The sequence below is a fragment of the Eurosta solidaginis genome, chromosome 1 (assembly GCF_040869045.1).
Source record: "Eurosta solidaginis isolate ZX-2024a chromosome 1, ASM4086904v1, whole genome shotgun sequence".
Taxonomy (NCBI): Eukaryota; Metazoa; Arthropoda; class Insecta; order Diptera; family Tephritidae; genus Eurosta; species Eurosta solidaginis.
The window spans coordinates 134,622,945-134,642,563 of record NC_090319.1 but is presented as its reverse complement, the minus strand read 5'-3'; the positions used below and the strand labels follow the sequence as shown (position 1 = coordinate 134,642,563).

The 19,619-nt window shown below is 36.0% G+C and overlaps 1 protein-coding gene across 1 annotated transcript in view; it reads left to right on the top strand.

Moving 5' to 3' along the window:
• The window catches only part of LOC137236826 (ubiquitin domain-containing protein 1), a 495,300-nt gene that overhangs the window by 187,884 nt on the left and 287,797 nt on the right, over positions 1 to 19,619 (top strand). Inside the window, exon 3 of the mRNA XM_067759854.1 lies at positions 13,574 to 13,814. Coding sequence (XP_067615955.1) covers positions 13,574 to 13,814 — 241 coding nt within the window. The remainder of the gene's footprint in view (positions 1 to 13,573; positions 13,815 to 19,619) is intronic.

Genomic DNA, 19,619 nt, shown 5'->3' with positions numbered 1-19,619 from the left:
CGAGGCATTTTTGTTGGACATTGATAATGTCGAAAGCTATTTGGTGCTCCTTAACGAACAATGGGTGCGCTTCAATTCAGAGCAAGACGAAGTTGAAAAGTCTTGTGGAGTTGAAAATGTCGCGGTAGAAGAAGAAGTACGCATACAGGCAGAGACTTATTATGCTACAGCCTTGGCAAACTTTAGGAGAGTTCAGAAATTCCGCGTTAGCTCACCAAATCAACCTACACATGCACCAGAAAATGCTTATGTATCAGCATCGATTCGTTTGCCAAAAAAGGATCTCCCAACTTTCGCGGGTGATTCCACAGAATGGGTCGCTTTTTATGATGCCTTTACCTCGTTGGTGGATGTCAACGCTTCCTTGTCGGGCGCTCAAAAACTCCATTATCTACGTACCTGCTCAAAGGGGGATGCTCTTAGTGTAGTCAGTGGGTTTAAGATAAGCGATGCAAATTATACAGAGGCGTGGGAACTTCTTAAGTCGCGTTATAAAGTAATGCGAGTTATATTCGACGCACATCTCAGGGCAATATCACAGATTCCCAAAGCTACAAACAACACCGCCGACTCCATCAAGAGCGTTCTCAACGCGATTCAACAGCATATACGAGGACTCAAGGCATTAGGGCGTCCTATAGACTTTTGGGATGGTTGGTTAGTATACGAAGTTGTAAGCAAACTCGCGTTTGAGACGCGCAAGCAATGGGAGTTGTCGCTCATCAGCAATGAGCCTCCTACTTTCGAGCAGCTTACGACATTTCTAGAAGTGAGGTGTCGTTCTTTATCGATGCTCATCACGCCTGCAACTCAATCGTCGGCAGTCAAGCCAAAAGCTGTCTGCAAAGCAACCAAGTCGCTCCACACGCTATCAAAGCCACATCACGCGCGTTGTACGTATTGCAACGCTTCACACAAAATTTACGCTTGCGAAACGTTTCGGAATTTCGACTCATCAGCTAAATCCAAGTTCATCAAAGAAACTAAAGCATGCACAAACTGCCTTAGTACGGGGCATTACAAAAATAATTGTAATAGCTCATCCACATGTCGCGTATGCCATCAACGTCACCACACTCTGCTTCATAATGCTCTAGGTTCGCCCGAAGCTAACCGCACCGCCGCAAATACCGCTCTCGTCAACACTCCTGTACGCGAATCTCTCGACGCAGAAATAGCTAAAATACTGTTGCTCCTTGTGTCTCGTCCTGCATGAGTTCTCACCCGCTACCCGCTCCGCCAAAAACAGTCCTCTTAGCTACCGCTCTAGTTAGAGTTAGGGACAGCGCCGATCGTTGGCAAACCGCTCGTCTTTTGTTTGATACCGGATCGCACGCATCCTTTGTTACAGAGTCATGCGTACAACCCTTGGGGGTACCACGCATATCTTCGAACGTAACGGTAACTGGTATCGGTTCAGCTCAAAGTGGTCGCTGCAGAGGCGAAACTGCTTTATCCCTTGCTTCTCATTATTCCAATGAATGTTATGTTATAAACGCTTTAATTTTACCCAAAATTACGTCTGAGCTGCCAACACATCCAATTAATATCACCAATATGTTTGACATTTGCTTATATCTTTGTTCATTGTCATACCTACTTACTGGCTTATAAATTTTCCGTGCAACTGCCGCCAAAAATATTCTGTGCTCTACTAAATAATCGAAAAACTGAATAAATGTTAAGTAGTACAATTAAATGTACATTAAGTGTGTTCACCATTATTTATTCTTTGGGATTTGGTAAGCCGCTACCCGCATACAGTCCACTGCGTAAAGCAAACCGCCTCCACAAGAATATAATTAAAATATAAGTAGTGTTCACTTCGCGCATACATATGCTTGCATATTAAAAATATAATATCAATAACAAAGTAAATACGTAGCAGAATTATAAAGAACATCAAATATTTGAATTGTAACGACCTAAAAAATCAAGTGATCCAGGGCAAGGGGGGGGCGGGTTAAACCCCCAAAATCCCCCCGTCGCTACGCCCCTGATTCTAACGAAAGTTTGATCTTTATCTGTAATTGTGTTTGCTATGAAAATGCCTTCAGATAATTGTTGGAGGGGTATGGAGATGTTTTTATTATCAGTATGTACTTTAGCTTGTCTAATGACTTCGGATCTAGCCGGAACCGCAATCGTATTGACAGATAGACGGTTAGAAGCATTGTTATTGTTTGGGGAAAGTCATATTGTCTTAGAATTAGTTTATCCTCTGTTTTTCCATATTCTAAAATACAGTTATACTTCATTATAAAGTGTAGTCCTATTATTCCATAACATGGAATTGGAAAGTCGTCTTCTACGACGTGAAATTTATGGTAAATTAAGAGGTCGTCGCCTTTTAAATCCGCTTTAACTGTGTCTAATGTGCTGGTTACACCTTGACCAATGCCCTATAAATCTATTATTTGTGTTGTGTTTATTTTTGTATGATTATCTACTGGATTATTTTTGATAATTGAGATATCTGCTTCTGTATCTACTAAAAAATTGGAAATTGAGTTATTTAATGATGTTCTTGTAGATATATAATTATTTAAGTGTAGATTTAGTGCACATATTTTTCTACCTACTGATCTTGAAGTGGATTTTATTGGTTTTCCTGCTGGATGCAACTTCGCACGTTGCGAGTCTGATTGTAAGATCTGTTATTGTTTTGGGTTTGTGACCCTCGTCGGAAATTAGTACTATTATTATTATTTGATCTAAGGTTGTTATTATATCTCTGCTGCTGTCCAAATCTTCTACCTCGGTAATTCCCATAGTTGTTACTTCGGTAACCTCCACGGAAATTACTCCGGTATTGATTTTGCTGCCGTATATATAAAATTGAATTTGAGCTGCCCGTTATTTCAATACAGCTATTTGGAAATTTCGAAATAGCATCGTTCATTGTTGTGAACACATAACATAGACATTACTTTGTCATGGGAGCAGTTTTTACACATAGCCTTGACTGCTGCTTGTGTTGAGTATCTCGTTGCCAAGTGGATTAAGTCCGTCCGAGATATAAGCTCCTTCTAATGACCTAGTAATTTTTTCTATTTCCGCTGTGTACTGATTTGAAGTTTTGCTGCGTTCCTGGATGTTCAGGAGTTAAGCTGTTAAGACCTACTGATTCACCTTTTATTGCTGACTTTAACTTCAATTTTATTTGTGCGATTGTACTTTCGCTGCTAATAGAATTTCTGGCTGTGCCTTTTAGTTTATTACGATGATAGTTATTGCCAAAGCTTCATGATTGTCCTTGATTTGGTCAAGGATATCAAGAGCATCCAAAAAACTATCCAAATTTTCAGGCTTGCCATCAAACTCTGGTAGCACTGATGAGGCAGTTTTGATGAATTCTACTACTGTTGGTGCCATTGTGACATTTACAGCTGGGATATTTAATGGTTTATTTTCTTCTACTGATGGTTGGTATCGGTATTTCTATATTATGTCTTGCTAATGAAGATACCAATTTATCCCGTACTGTAGAAAAAATTTGGTGAGCTTCTTTTTGATGTTCTTCAGTAAGTATGTGGTTTTGTATTGATTACTTGTTTTATACTATTTAAAGCTTCTAAGATTACATTCAAATGCTTTGTTATTGTTTCTGTTTTTATAGTAGAATTTTTGTTTATGCATTTCTATGACTTATCGGCTTTTGCATTTTCCTCAAATAATGTGTCATACATTTCTTGCCATTGATTCATTTCTTGACATATACAATTTTTTATTTGTTGTACATTATCTGATTGTCTCAATTTACTTTTTATGTAATTTTTTATTAAAATTGCAATTGCGACAATTAAAAATGACATTATACATACATAAAAATGACATTATACAACCATTTTTCTGAGATATCTTCTGTATATTTTATTTGACCAGTTTATTTTCAGGTTTTTCTTCTTCAGCGTTTTCTTTACCGAATTCGTAGCCAGCTATCGCTATCATTATGCCTTGAGCGGTTTTAGTCCACCAAGACATTTTAGTAGATTTTCCTAAATATTTTCCATCAAATTGAATAAATTGAACAATAATTCTCTTCTATTTTATTTTATTTTATTTTATTCATTCAATAATTGAAAGGAGAAAATTTATTAAATTGTTAAATATAATTTATTTTAGTCTTCGTTAGGAAAGACCATCCTCATCATCCTAACTATTTCTTCTTATTTAGTTGGGGGATTTTTTATATCTTCTATAGTTGGTTCCCTATTCATACCTATTATTTTCCAGAATTTTCTTAGCCATTCTAACTCACTATCAAAATTTCTACTTTCTACTTTTAGAGTGTCATTTTCATCCCACTTTTTTAGGGGGTTTTTCGAAAAATATCTAGGCATTCCAAAGTTACTGAATTATTTTAGTATACAGAAATTTATTTAATTTTCCTTAATTCTTAAATTTTCTCTTTTAACTTAATCCTATCTGCCGTATTTGTTGTTATATTTAGGATTTTGTAAGTTTCAGCTATTTCCTTTCTTTTCTTAAATTGTCTGCCTCCCTGCTTCCTTCTTTGGATTTTCGGGGCAGGTACTTCTGGAATTTCCTCCGTTTTATGTAACTTGTTCCTTCGCCGATACTCTTCTATAGTGATCAGTTTCGGACCTTGCTTTTCAGATTTACTTTTAAAATTTTTTTCTGAAATTTTTTAAAACTTTTTATTGTGTTTTCACACTTTTCAAAAATTTTATGAAATTCCTCCTCCGTGGTTATTTCATTCATAACAAAGGAAATAACTGAAACTGTGTACATGTATTTAATAAAATTTGACAGATTATTTAATCCTTTATATTTCGAAATTTTGAATTTAAAATAATTTTTTTCTAAGATAGTGTACTTTTCTGGATATTTCTTCTTTTTTTCACATTTTTCTTTTAAATTTTAACAGAGCAGGCAGATTAATTAAATGATTCCTAGTGAAATAAGAAAAAAAAAAATGCCTAAGCAAAAATAAAATTCTTGCCCATGGGTAAGCGTCCCTAAGGCCGCTGAATTTATTCTGAATTTAAGTATACTTAGTTATATATAGTAGCCGTCAGTCGTCTTGCCGGCCAGGATTGGGATTGTTGGTTTTAATAATTATCCGTATTGGTTATTGGTGTACCTCCTTTTGGACCCGAAATGTCTATTCCACTCTATTATGCTGCCATGCGTGCCTTTTGGATTCAAAATTTCTATTCCACTTCTACGCATGTATTACGCTGCCAGTCATATCCTTATTTAATTGCTGCTGTCAGTTGGGAATTTGCATATTGATGCGATTTGTTGCCCATCTTCAGCTGTATCTTCCCAAAATATCTGCTTCTAGTTGTGTTCTGCGACCATTGGTAGTTTGCTTATTTGTAAATACGTGTGCGAGATTTCTGCTCCAAATTGTGGCCTGTGGCCATTAGTTAATTTTGACTTTGAGGAAAAAAAAACTTGGCAGGATCTCCGTTCAGCTAGATTATTTTTAGCAGTTTAATCTAAGCTGGCAGGATCGCTATATAATATTTAACCATATAAAAACGAAAAAGATTTGGGAGGCGTTTGTGTTCAGCGCAGAGATCTGATTGATTTTTATTATGAAAATTATTTTACATAAATACAAATACCTTGTATGTAAGGCGTATTGTGGTAATGCCACACTTCGTGGAGAAATTTCTGCGCTGGAGTCGAAAGTGTCTCTGACACATCAAGGCGGCGTTGCGTGCTTTCAAAGAGGCAAACAGGTACCAAATGGTACCTGGACCAGCGCAGAAGGGGAAACCCTAGAGCTGCTCCTGGACACACACTTCCCGGGAAACATGCCCAACGCACCTGAAGTACCAGCAACAAACCAAGCTGAAAATAAACCCATCACTGAGGAAAGGGTTAGGCGAGCAGTTAAAAGTGTTAATCCTTTTAGGGCTGCTGGACCAGACGGGATTGCCCCCGCTCAACTTACCTACTCTGTGGAGTTATCAGCCAATTGGCTGCGGCACATATATACCGCTTGCTTGGCTCTAAACTATATTCCATGTGCATGGAGGAACGCCACGGTCATATTCATTCCTAAGGAAGGCAAAGCCTCTCACTACTAGCAGAAGGACTACAGACCAATCAGTCTTTCATCCTTCGTACACAAGACCCTAGAGAGGAAAATTAGCGATTTTCTCACTACCAGTATTGATAGGAACCTCATTTCGGGCTATCAACACGCGTACACCAAAGGGAAATCTGCGGAGACTGCGCTGCACAGCCTAGTCTGTACTATCGAAACATCCTTGTTCGAAAAGGACTTGTTCCTATACATCGAAGGAGCATTTAACAATATAAGTCCAGACGCCGTAAACAATGCTTTAACGAGTCTGGATGTAAATAGACCCCTAGTGGGACTGATCGATCAACTGCTCAAGGGAAGGAAAGTACTTTCTTCACTGGGAAGCATGCATATAACACGCTTTGTCGCAAGGGGCACACCCCAGGGTGGTGTCTTTTCTCCTCTACTATGGAACCTAACGGTAAACTCGCTATTAAGAGATACTAGTTGGGGGAGCGGAAAGATTGTGGCATATGCTGATGATCTAGCGATTGCTTACAGAGGCAAGTTCCCTCAAACTTTATGTGACTTAATTCAGGTAGAATTGCGAGAGGTTTCCCTATGGATCTTCCGATGTGGACTCAGCGTCAATTCCGACAAGGTTGAGCTTTTATTGTATACCAAACGATACAAATACGATTTTTTGAATATCTCGATCCTTGCGCCACCTAGCGGCGATTTTTTCATAGGTCGCTTTCTACTCATGTATGTATCATGTGCTCCAAATATTAACCAAATCGAGCCACAAATACGATTTTTTTAAATATTTCGATCCATGCGTCACCTATCGGAGTTTTTTTCTTATTGCATTGTCATCGGGTTCTGAACTATATTCCAAGTTTCAAGCTTGTAGCTTATCGGGAAGTTACTTAAATTTAAATTACAAAATCCGTGCTAGCGACCCTGTCAACTCAAGCTAAATAAAGCTGTTTAAAAATGTTATGTACTTCCTTTATATAAATGTACCAGAAGAAAAAAATGCCTCTTTAAACAAAACCATAACTTTGTTGAGCTTTGGTATTCAAATTTTAACATAACCACTGTAAACATTTTAATAAGAAACAAAAATATAAAGATGCAGCGCACATTGCCGGACTTAGACCTTGTTTACATATAACGAGATTATCTTCATTTTCCTACTTAACTCCTAATCTTTAATTATATAAATAGATTTCCTATATAAATTGTTCCCCTCGATAATCGGTAATTATGAGCAAGCTTTAGAGATGCAGATCTTTTTATACTCAGTTGAGCAGAGCTCACAGAGTATATTAAGTTTGATTGGATAACGGTTGGTTGTACATATATAAAGGAATCGAGATAGATATAGACTTCCATATATCAAAATAATCAGGATCGAAAAAAAATTTGATTGAGCCATGTCCGTCCGTCCGTCCGTCCGTCCGTTAACACGATAACTTGAGTAAATTTTGAGGTATCTTGATGAAATTTGGTATGTAGGTTCCTGAGCACTCATCTCAGATCGCTATTTAAAATGAACGATATCGGACTATAACCACGCCCACTTTTTCGATATCGAAAATTTCGAAAAACCGAAAAAGTGCGATAATTCATTATAAAAGACAGATAAAGCGACGAAACTTGGTAGATGGGTTGAACTTATGACGCAGAATAGAAAATTAGTAAAATTTTGGACAATGGGCGTGGCACCGCCCACTTTTAAAAGAAGGTAATTTAAAACTTTTCAAGCTGTAATTTGGCAGTCGTTGAAGATATCATGATGAAATTTGGCAGGAACGTTACTTCTATTACTATATGTACGCTTAATAAAAATTAGCAAAATCGGAGAAGGACCACGCCCACTTTTAAAAAAAATTTTTTTTAAAAGTAAAATTTTAACAAAAAATTTAATATCTTTACAGTATATAAGTAAATTATGTCAACATTCAACTCCAGTAATGATATGGTGCAACAAAATACAAAAATAAAAGAAAATTTCAAAATGGGCGTGGCTCCGCCCTTTTTCATTTAATTTGTCTAGGATACTTTTAATGCCATAAGTCGAACAAAAATTTACCAATCCTTTTTAAATTTGGTAGGGGCATAGATTTTATGACGTTAACTGCTTTCTGTGAAAATGGGCGAAATCGGTTGAAGCCACGCCCAGTTTTTATACACGGTCGTCCGTCTGTCCTTCCGCATGGCAGTTAACACGATAACTACAGCAAAAATCGACATATCTTTACTGAACTTAGTTGACGTACTTATCTGAACGCACTTTATCTTGGTGTAAAAAATTAACGAGATCCGACTATGACCACGCCCACTTTTTCGATATCGAAAATTCCGAAAAATGAAAAAAATGCCATAAATGTATACCAAATACGAAAAAAGGGATGAAACATGGTAATTGGATTGGTTTATTTACGCGAAATATAACTTTGGAAAAAACTTTGTAAAATGGTTGTGACACCTACCATATTAAGTAGAAGAAAATGAAAATGTTCTTCAGGGCGAAATAAAAACCCTTGAAATCTTTGCAGGTATTACATATATAAATAAATTAGCGGTACCCAACAGATGATGTTCTGGGTCACCCTGGTCGACATTTTGGTCGATATCTGGAAAACGCCTTCGCATATATAACTACCACCACTCCCTTTTAAAACTCTCATTAATACCTTTAATTTGATACCAATATCGTCCAAACACATTCTAGAGTCACCCCTGGTCCACCTTTATGGCGATATCTCGAAAAGGCGTCCACCTATAGAACTAAGCCCCACGCCCTTTTAAAATACTCATTAACACCTTTCATTTGATACCCATATCGTACAAACATATTCCACCACCTTTATGGCGATATCTCGAAAAGGCGTCCACCTATAGAACTAAGGCCCACTCCCTTTTAAAACACTCATTAACACCTTTCGTTTGATACCCATATTGTACAAACGTATTCTAGAGTCACCCCTGGTCCACCTTTATGGCGATATCTCGAAAAGGCGACCACCTATACAACTACCACCACTCCCTTTTAAGACCCTCATTAATATCTTTAATTTGATACCCATATCGTACAAACACATCCTAGAGTCACCACTGGTCCACCTTTATGGCGATATTTCGAAACGGCGTCGACCTATAGAACTAAGGCCCACTCCCTTTTAAAGTACTCATTAACACCTTTCGTTTGATACCCATATTGTACAAACGCATTCTAGATTCACCCCTGGTCCACCTCTATGGCGATATCTCGAAAAAGCGACCACCTATACAACTACCACCACTCCCTTTTAAAACCCTCATTAATACCTTTAATTTGATACCCATATCGTACAAACACATCCTAGAGTCACCCCTGGTCCACCTTTATGGCGATATTTCGAAACGGCGCCCACATATAGAACTAAGGCCCACTCCCTTTTAAAATACTCATTAACACCTTTCATTTGATACCCATATTGTACAAACGCATTCTAGAGTCACCCCTGGTCCACCTTTATGGCGATATCTCGAAAAAGCGACCACCTGTACAACTACCACCACTCCCTTTTAAAACCCTCATTAATACCTTTGATTTGATACCCATATCGTACAAACACATCCTAGTCACCCCTGGTCCACCTTTATGGCGATATTTCGAAACGACGTCCACCTATAGAACTAAGCCCCACGCCCTTTTAAAATACTCATTAACACCTTTCATTTGATACCCATATCGTACAAACATATTCTAGAGTCACCCCTGGTCCACCTTTATGGCGATATCTCGAAAAGGCGTCCACCTATAGAACTAAGGCCCACTCCCTTTTAAAATACTCATTCACACCTTTCATTTAATACCCATATCGTACAAACAAAGTCTAGAGTCACCCCTGGTCCACCTTTATTGCGATACCTCGAAAAGGCGACCACCTATAGAACTAAGGCCCACTCCCTTTTAAAATACTCATTAACACCTTTCGTTTGATACCCATATTTTACAAACATATGCTAGAGTCACCCCTGGTCCACCTTTATGGCGATATCTCGAAAAGGCGACCACCTATACAACTACCACCACTCCCTTTTAAAACCCTCATTAATACATTTAATTTGATACCCATATCGTACAAACACATCCTAGAGTCACCCCTGGTCTACCTTTATGGCGATATCTCGAAAAAGCGACCACCTATACAACTACCACCACTCCCTTTTAAAACCCTCATTCATACCTTTAATTTGATACCCATATCGTACAAACAAATTCTAGGGTCACCTGGTCCACCTTTATGGCGATGTATCGAAACGGCGTCCGCCTATGGAACTAAGGATCATTCCCTTTTAAAATACTCATTAGCACCGTTTTTTTTGATACCCATATTGTACAAACAAATTCTAGGGTCACCCCTGGTCCACCTTTATGGCGATATCTCGAAAAGGCGACCACCTATACAACTACCACCACTCCCTTTTAAAATACTCATTAGCACCTTTTTTGTACAAACATATTCTAGAGTCAACCCTGATCCACCTTTATGGCGATATCCCTAAATGGCGTCCACCTATAGAACTATGGCCCACTCCCTCATAAAATACTCTTTAATGTCTTTCATTTGATACACATGTCATACAAACACATTCCACGGTTTCCCTCGGTTTATTTTCCTACATGGTTATTTTCCCTTATGTTGTCTCCATAGCTCTCAACTGAGTATGTAATGTTCGGTTACACCCGAACTTAACCTTCCTTACTTGTTTTCCTATAAAAATGTACACCTCTAGAGTGCAATCTCGAATCGGAAGTTTAAAATAAAAGAGAAACGTAAAAATTCTACAGAAAATAATCTAGTTCCGAGGGATGACACATATTTAAACGCGTAGATTACACAGTGCTACAAAAAAAAAAATATCTCAAGAACTTTTGTAGCGACCTAGTGTCCGTTGTAGTTCTTGATGAGTAGATCCAGATGCCGTGTTTCAAAATTTTCTAACACCCCGAAATTTTCAAGTTATTGTTGAAAAACTGTTTTTCTTGTACCTCGCGATTCAAAAATTCTCTACTCCGTCATTTTTCCATCAATTTTTGGTTGCTTAACAGTCTTGGAAAGCTGAAAGATTGGGCTTTAAAAATATATATACTTGTTCACACTTTTTATAGCAAATTTTTGAGATTTTTTAAAAGTTACCTAAAATTTTCTCGTTTTTTTTTTAATTTTTTAAAGTTCGACGGCTTTTTAATGTATCATTTCTGTAATGAATTATTTTTTTTCTTAAAGAGGTTGAGAGAACATTCTATTTCGAGTAAAAAAAGTACAGGTTGATCAAATTCGGTTGAGAATTGTTGAAATGACAACACTTTTTGTGAACAAGAAAATTTTGCTCTCATCGTAGAATCGATATCGCGCCATGTCAGGATTGAATGTATGATTTCAGTATATCGCTGCCATCGTTTTGAACATTCTTATCGTTTCTTTTATTCCACCCATTATTTTTTGTTATAACAAAATTTCAATTATTCACTTTAATTATTTAAACAATTTCGATATTTTTTATTTATCTACATATATCATGTCTCGAGTAATTTTATTTCGCTCCTATGTTGGAGAGAAAAAATAAAGAAATAAATAGTTGCAAATATATTTACATAAAATTTTGTTTTATATTATGTACTTAATACAAAAAAAAAACTTCGAATTTCGATAGCTGTTAAAAAAGTTTGCTAGATGTTCTACGTTTATAAGCCACATCGTCAGTATTGCGTTTTAGAGACCAGCAATAATTTGCCAGAATTCTATCTGACTTTTTCCGACAAAGCGTTTTTCGATCTCTAATAGTTCCTGATGGAACCGTTCTCCCTGTTCGTCACTGAATTGTCCAAGATTTTCAGGGAAGAAATCCAAATGTGAATGCAGAAAATGGACTTTGTGTCGTTGATTTCTAGGCCGTCAGAGTTTTCTTCATCATCAGCTTCTAATGAATTTTGCAGTTCGGAAATTGCATCACGAATAGTCGATATTTCTGCCTTGATTGGATGAGATACAGTTAACACATTAACATATTGTATACCGTCACGGGTTTTGTAGTGAGGACCAACAGTATTTGTTTTGCAGAAGTAGCAATCTTCTGGCTTATGGAAAACTTGACGATGCCATATCATTGGAGTTGAGAATGGTAAAGGTTGTTTGTTGCATTTCCCAGTTTTACATTTTTTGAGTGCGCTGCAGCACTTCACACAAGCATACTCTGGTTCATACAAAACATTTTCACTATACACGCGATTAAAGATAGATGTGAAAGCTTCTGTGAGAGCTGCATTGGTTTTTAATTGTATACGATGTTTCGTAAACGAATAACCCGTAGACGTAACAAAACTTATTACGCTTATCACACATTTTTAAAAAAGTACCTTGTAGCAACACGTACAACCATTGACTGATTTGATTCTACCAAAATGACAGTATCCTAACTTTCGTCTTGTCATTTATCTTACAGAGGCAAAGAGGCAAATGTCTCGGAGAGCAATTAAATAACTGTGTATCTGATTTCCACAAACAAGAAAAACCGTTGTCAAAACCGTGGTCATATCAATTTTTCCTAACACATGATTTGATGATAAAAGTAAATAATTTTGTTTATCTTTGTTTCATAATTAAATCTTAAAAAAAGGTTAAACGGAGCATAGAGAATGCTCAAAACAACGGCGACGATATACTGAAATCATACATTCAATCTTGACATGGCGCGATATCGATTCTACGATGAGAGCAGAATTTTCTTGTTCACAAAAAGTGTTGTCATTTCAACAATTCTCAACCGAATTTGATCAACCAGTACTTTTTTTACTCGAAATATAATGTTTTCTCAACCTCTTTAAGAAAAAAACTAATTCATTAAAGAAATGATACGTTAAAAAGCCGTCAAACTTTAAAAAATTAAAATAAAACGAGAAAATTTTAGATAACTTTTAAAAATCTCAAAAATTTGCTGTAAAAAGTGTAGACAAATATATATATTTTTAAAGCCCTATCTTTCAGCTTTCCAAAACTGTTAAGCAATCAAAAATGTATGGAAAAATGACGGAGTAACGAATTTTTGAATGCGCGAGGTACAAGAAAAACATTTTTTCAACAATAACTTGAAAATTTCGGGGTGTTAGAAAATTTTGAAACACAGCATCTTGATCTACTCATCAAGACCTACAACGGACACTAGGTCGCTATTAAAGTTCAAAATCAGTGTAGCACAGTGTTATCTATTGACGATTTATTGTAAATTAAGGCATGTATAACGTGTAGTTAGGTAAAGATTATATCGAAAGTCTATATTTTGCACTCCCCCTTTATATTTTTGTCCCTCATAAACATTTTTGCACAAGCTATGCTAAAATTTGAATATTAAAGCTCAACACGATTATTTTTTGTTTAAAGGGAAATTTTTCGTTTCCTCTGTTACATTTATGTAAATAAAGGATGTACTTAAAAATTTTGTACGTACCTTCTTTTTATTTATATATATATAGATGTCTGCTTTATTTCATCATGATTTTATATTTGTTTACAGGTACCTGACAGAATGCTACGATGAACTCGGTACACAATACAAAGTGCCAATTTATTGTCTATCGTATCCTATTAATATTGTTAAAGAAGAAAATGGACGTGATTCGCCAGCAGAATTCTCGGAGCCAGTAGATGGTGATTCTAACTTTTTCTTAAAACTACGAATATCGTCCACAATGTCTGATGTTAAATTACCTGTATACTCAAAAGATACTGTTGGCCAATGTAAAAAGAAATTACAGGTAATGAATACAATACCATATTTATTACCAACTTTTATGCAATTCCACTTAGATATTTGGGTTGGCCAAAAAATTTTCCTTTTTATATAGTGAGGATATTGTTCAGGATATGTAACATGATAGCCTGTAAAAGTGTGTGCCTCATCGCGGCTTTAGTTATTCCATGCAAATCATATGGAATATTTTCATTGTATATTGGAACAATTTTCCGTCATCCCTTGTCAAATTTGGTTTCGAGACAAACCGGTTTCAGCGTTGTGCCATCGTCAGTGTCGACTTTCGTTCTGATCTGTTGTTGGCGTTTGTCCTGTATTTATAGTTCGTAGGTATATAAACAGGTATTGTAAAAATTGATGCTTGTGTATATTTAGTTATATGTATGTGCTGTGTGCTCATTCAGAACCGAGGGTGGGTTTTATTGATCGATTTTTGTGGCTGACTGAGGCATGTAAAAGTTCATAATTTTAGTTGTTTGACCTTCTTTGGTGCGTTAATTGTTTCGTGGTTATTTGTTGTTGTGTGTTTGTCTGTTGTACCTGTGTGATTACTTTGTTTCCTGTAAACAAGTTTTAAAGGCTCGAATATTGTGTCAGAAATAGTGTTTATCTGTTCCTTTATTATTCTACCGTCAAATTTTTTCTGTTTGTAGATTTCCGTGTTTTCGAGTACGTTGAGACGTCGGCCTTTTGCTTGTATGTGAAGAACTAACTGTTTTATTGATGTTTGCTGGGGAGCATTCATTTTCGACCATGTGATTCGCGAAGTTAGACTCTGGTATAATGTTTGGATCCTCTGAGTTAGTGTTAGTACTTAGTTTCCGCCCTAGATTGTTCGATGTTTTTAACTCTGTGTTGTATTTTTTGAAGAAGTTTGCCAATTTATATGTTGCTTTTCCAGTATATGTCATAGTCGTCCAGGTGTTATTATTTTCCTTTTCAATATTTATTTTTGGTTCACCATGCGTCCTTCTGAGCTTATCTACTAGTGATTTTTTATATCCGTTGTTTGCAGCATTGTTATATATGACTTCAAGCTCTCCCTTATATGCCTCTTGTGTAAGAGGTGTTCTTTCAAGTCTATGTACCAAATGCTTTAATGGTGCATTTTTATCCTGTTGACGGTGATTTGAGGTATCATGTATTATTGTGTCGGTGGCCGTTGGCTTTCTATATATGTCATAGTTAAATCCTTTGGCAACTTTATCAATATTTATCGTGAGGTCTAGATAGTTGATTCCTCCGTCTTTTTCGGTTTCCATTATAAATTTTATATTTCCATGCTGCTTGTTGAGGTACTCCAGTACAAGCCCTTCGTTATTAGTAGGTAAAATGCATATTATGTCATCCACGTATCTAGAATAAAATGACACGCCTAATTTAGACTTCAGTCCTGTATGTACTTTTCTTCCAGAACACTTATATAAGAATGGCTGATGTGGGGCTTCACATTCCAATACCGTTTGTTTGTCTATATATTTTATTGTTGAATTGATGACGTAAAGTGGTTCTTAGCATATTTGTGATTTGCATACTTTCCACTTTGTTTTTTTTTGTATTATGAACTATTGTGGAGCTAACCATGTCCAAAGTCTCCTATAGTGGTATTGATGGGTATAAATATTTTATGTCAAAAGATACCAATGTGCTGTTCTTTGTTAGTTCTACGGTCTCGAGTTTCTCTATTAGTTCTGTTGTGTTAGCTATTGCATATTCGTTCCTTAGCTCCAGAGTATTTTCAGTATCGTTTTTAAATATTTGGACAGTTTGTACCATGGTACCGATTTAAAATTAATGATGGAGGAGCCGAAGGGTTCATTTGGACCAATCTATGTGCCATGTTAGAATCTACTATATTTGTTGCATTTTTTAAAGCAACTTTGATTTGTTTTTGGTATTCATCCGTGGGATCTTCTCCTATTCTACGACATTTCATTTCCTCAATAAGTTCTTCGGTTTTGGCTATATATTCCTCTTTTCCGATTAGCACAGTGGTGCTTCCTAGGTCAATATTTTCTTTGTTTTATTAAAAGCGTTTAGTAGTTATTCGAGGTAAAATTTCAACCTCGAATTGTATTCGGCGACTTCCACAGTTTTATCCCCGAATTTTTTGTTAAGTAGGGGCGTTTAGTAGGTTTTCGAAGTTAAATTTCAATTCAAAATTGTATGCGATGATTTCCACAGTTTTTTTTTTACCAACAGGCCAGTCGAAAAATAGTTTTAGTTTACGTTGACATGCACTAGTTTATTTTATCCCATATGCGTGCATAATAATGTATATGTACGCATATGGGAATGTATGTATGTACAATGTATTTTTAGTGCCGCGAAATAGGCGGAATTGCAATTGGTCGATAGCATCGACGATATGTCTACAATTAAAAGAATTAGTAGTGCGCTGGAATTCTAAAGTTGATAAATTGTGGGGATCTCATTTCCATACCATACACTGTAAAATTTTTTCAATAGAACCTTCTCACCATATTTTAGTTTGAAATTTTTTCTCTTGATACTGCGTTAAAAAAAAAAACACTTTTTAACCCTATTTAATCACCTAACTTTTTAACTTAGAGTTAACCTATGATATGGGTTTAAACTCATACACTTTGGTCAATATCTCTTAAACGATAAATAGCTGTTATTGTTCGGTTTCCCCGCTTGATTAACAAAATAATTTCAGTTTGAAAAAATATTGCCTCAATCGTGAAAGAAATTTTACCAGCAAAAAAAATCGGTTTAACATTTCTTATTGCAATTTTTGAATTGTAATATTTAGTAGCTTGAAGCGTATGCAATTACACTTTTTTTTTTATTATTCATTTATTTATTATTATTCACATGATTTATAACAGGATTACACTTAACCCGCGAAGCTAGGAGCTTGTATGCGGGTAAAATAAATATGTACTAAATAACAAGTTTTTCGAAAATACAATATTTGATAGAAGAAATCCACTCTTTTATAGAAGAAGCAGTTTTTAAGATAAGCGATTTAACTTTTGAATAAGTAAATAAATAAATTAGATAAATTAAATAAAATAAAATACAGAAAATTCTCACAATAAACTTTGTATATGTTCTTTAATTAAATTTTTTCTATGCGATCCGTTCGGCAAGCTTAGCAGATTTATTGGTAGTTCATTGAGAAAGGTTGGTACTGTAACATACAATGTATTTTTCGGGAAACTATTTAGAAACTTGGGTATTCTCAGCCTATTTTGCTTTTGCATTCTTGTCCCCAGGTTATGATTTATAGGCGTTTGGAACTTCTTCTCGTCGTAGAACTCATTAAGTATCGTAATTTTAAAAATAGATCTGACATCGAGTATACCTAGCTCCCTATTAAGCTGTATATTGCGCGTGTATATGTTTTTCTTCTTAGCTAAAATTTTCAGGATATGATTCTGACTCGATTGTATTTTATTGCAGCTCGTAGGCATACCCCATACCCGTGATGCCGTATCTGATATACGATTCAGACAAAGCCATGTATGCCTGTCGCAAAACTGCATAGTCGCTGCAATAGCTCAGATGCTTCAGGAAATACGAAGTTTTCCGCAGCTTATTAAGTAAATACAAAACATGTCCATTCCATTTGAAATGCTCATCAACCACGACTCCTAGGTATTTATACGTGTGGGCGGTTTCAATAGTTGTGTCGCATGGACAATGTGTTTGGGACTTGTGTAAGCAGTCATAGTTATGAAATTTTAGAGTTATGTTTATAGTTTGCAAGTGCGGTGGTCTGATATGCATCCACTTGGAGACGATGTCAAGTTTTTGCTGCATAATAGTTGTTGCCACATTTATATCTTTATGTGACACGACGATAGTAGTATCGTCCGCATATGCAAAGACCTCGCACTCTTTCAGATGTTTGATCATATTATTTGCATAGATCAGGTATATCAGTGGTCCTAATTTAGAGCCTTGGGGAACTCCGTAAGAGACAAAGACCTCATGACTGAATTCGTTACAGATCTTCACCCTGTATACCCTTAGATTCAGATAGCTTCTGAACCATTCTAGACAATTTCCTCTAACTTCTGCATTTTCCAAAGCTTCCAGCAGTTTACAATGTGTCGGAGTATCGAATGCTTTGGTAAAGTCAATGAATAGCGCGAGACTATGCATACTTTTTCCAAGTTTTTCGTTTATTGTGTTAGCAAAATTACCGAGAAGCTGGTTTATGTTTTTGTGTTTCTGAAATCCATGTTGATTTTTCTCAATTATTTTATACTTTTCAATGAAGGCTGTTAATCTCTTGACAAAAACCTCCTCCAATATTTTCTAAGTGACAGGTAATATTGCTATAGGACGATTGATTTTTGGATCAGATTTTAGACCTGCTTTATATAGAGGCCTTATTATCGATACTTTTAGGGCTTTGGGTACGACGCCATATCTTATGCTGAGGTTAAGGAGTTTAGTTATCACTTTTCTTTGAGGTCTCTGGGCCTGATGCTTTCATAACCAGGACTCTTAAAGTTATCTAGCCTAATAATGATATTGTAAACCTCTTCTTCCCCGACCTCATCTACATATATCGAATTAGGTGTCTTAAAATCTGATGTATTTATTGTTCTAATATCACAGGCATGCATTGCACTTTTTACCCCATTTTCAAATGCTTTGGCGAAGGTATCGCAGATATTCCTTACATCCGTATTTTTGAAATTTTTATACTCAGTTGAGCAGAGCTCACAGAGTATATTAAGTTTGATTGGATAACGGTTGGTTGTACATATATAAAGGAATCGAGATAGATATAGACTTCCATATATCAAAATAATCAGGATTGAAAAAAAAATTGATTGAGCCATGTCCGTCCGTCCGTCCGTCCGTTAACACGATAACTTGAGTAAATTTTGAGGTATCTTGATGAAATATGATATGTAGGTTCCTGAGCACTCATCTCAGATCGCTATTTAAAATGAACGATATCGGACTATAACCACACCCACTTTTTCGATATCGAAAATTTCGAAAAACCGAAAATTGCGATAATTCATTACAAAAGACAGATAAAGCGACGAAACTTGGTAGATGAGTTAAACTTATGACGCAGAACAGAAAATTAGTAAAATTTTGGACAATGGGCGTGGCACCGCCCACTTTTAAAAGAAGGTAATTTAAAACTTTTGCAAGCTGTAATTTGGCAGTCGTTGAAGATATCATGATGAAATTTAGCAGGAACGTTACTCCTATTACTATATGTACGCTTAATAAAAATTAGCAAAATCGGAGAAGGACCACGCCCACTTTTAAAAAAATTTTTTTTAAAGTAAAATTTTAACAAAAAATTTAATATCTTTACAGTATATAAGTAAATTATGTCAACATTCAACTCCAGTAATGATATAGTGCAACAAAATACAAAAATAAAAGAAAATTTCAAAATGGGCGTGGCTCCGCCCTTTTTCATTTAATTTGTCTAGGATACTTTTAACGCCATAAGTCGAACAAAAATTAACCAATCCTTTTGAAATTTGGTAGGGGCATAGATTTTATGACTTTAACTCTTTTCTGTGAAAATGGGCGAAATCGGTTGATGCCACGCCCAGTTTTTATACACAGTCGTCCGTCTGTCCTTCCGCATGGCCGTTAACACGATAACTTGAGCAAAAATCGACATATCTTTAATGAACTTAGTTCACGTGCTTACTTGAACTCACTTTATCTTGGTATGAAAAATGAACGAAATCCTACTATGACCACGCCCACTTTTTCGATATCGAAAATTACGAAAAATGAAAAAAATGCCATAATTCTATGCCCAATACGAAAAAAGGGATGAAACTTGGTAAGG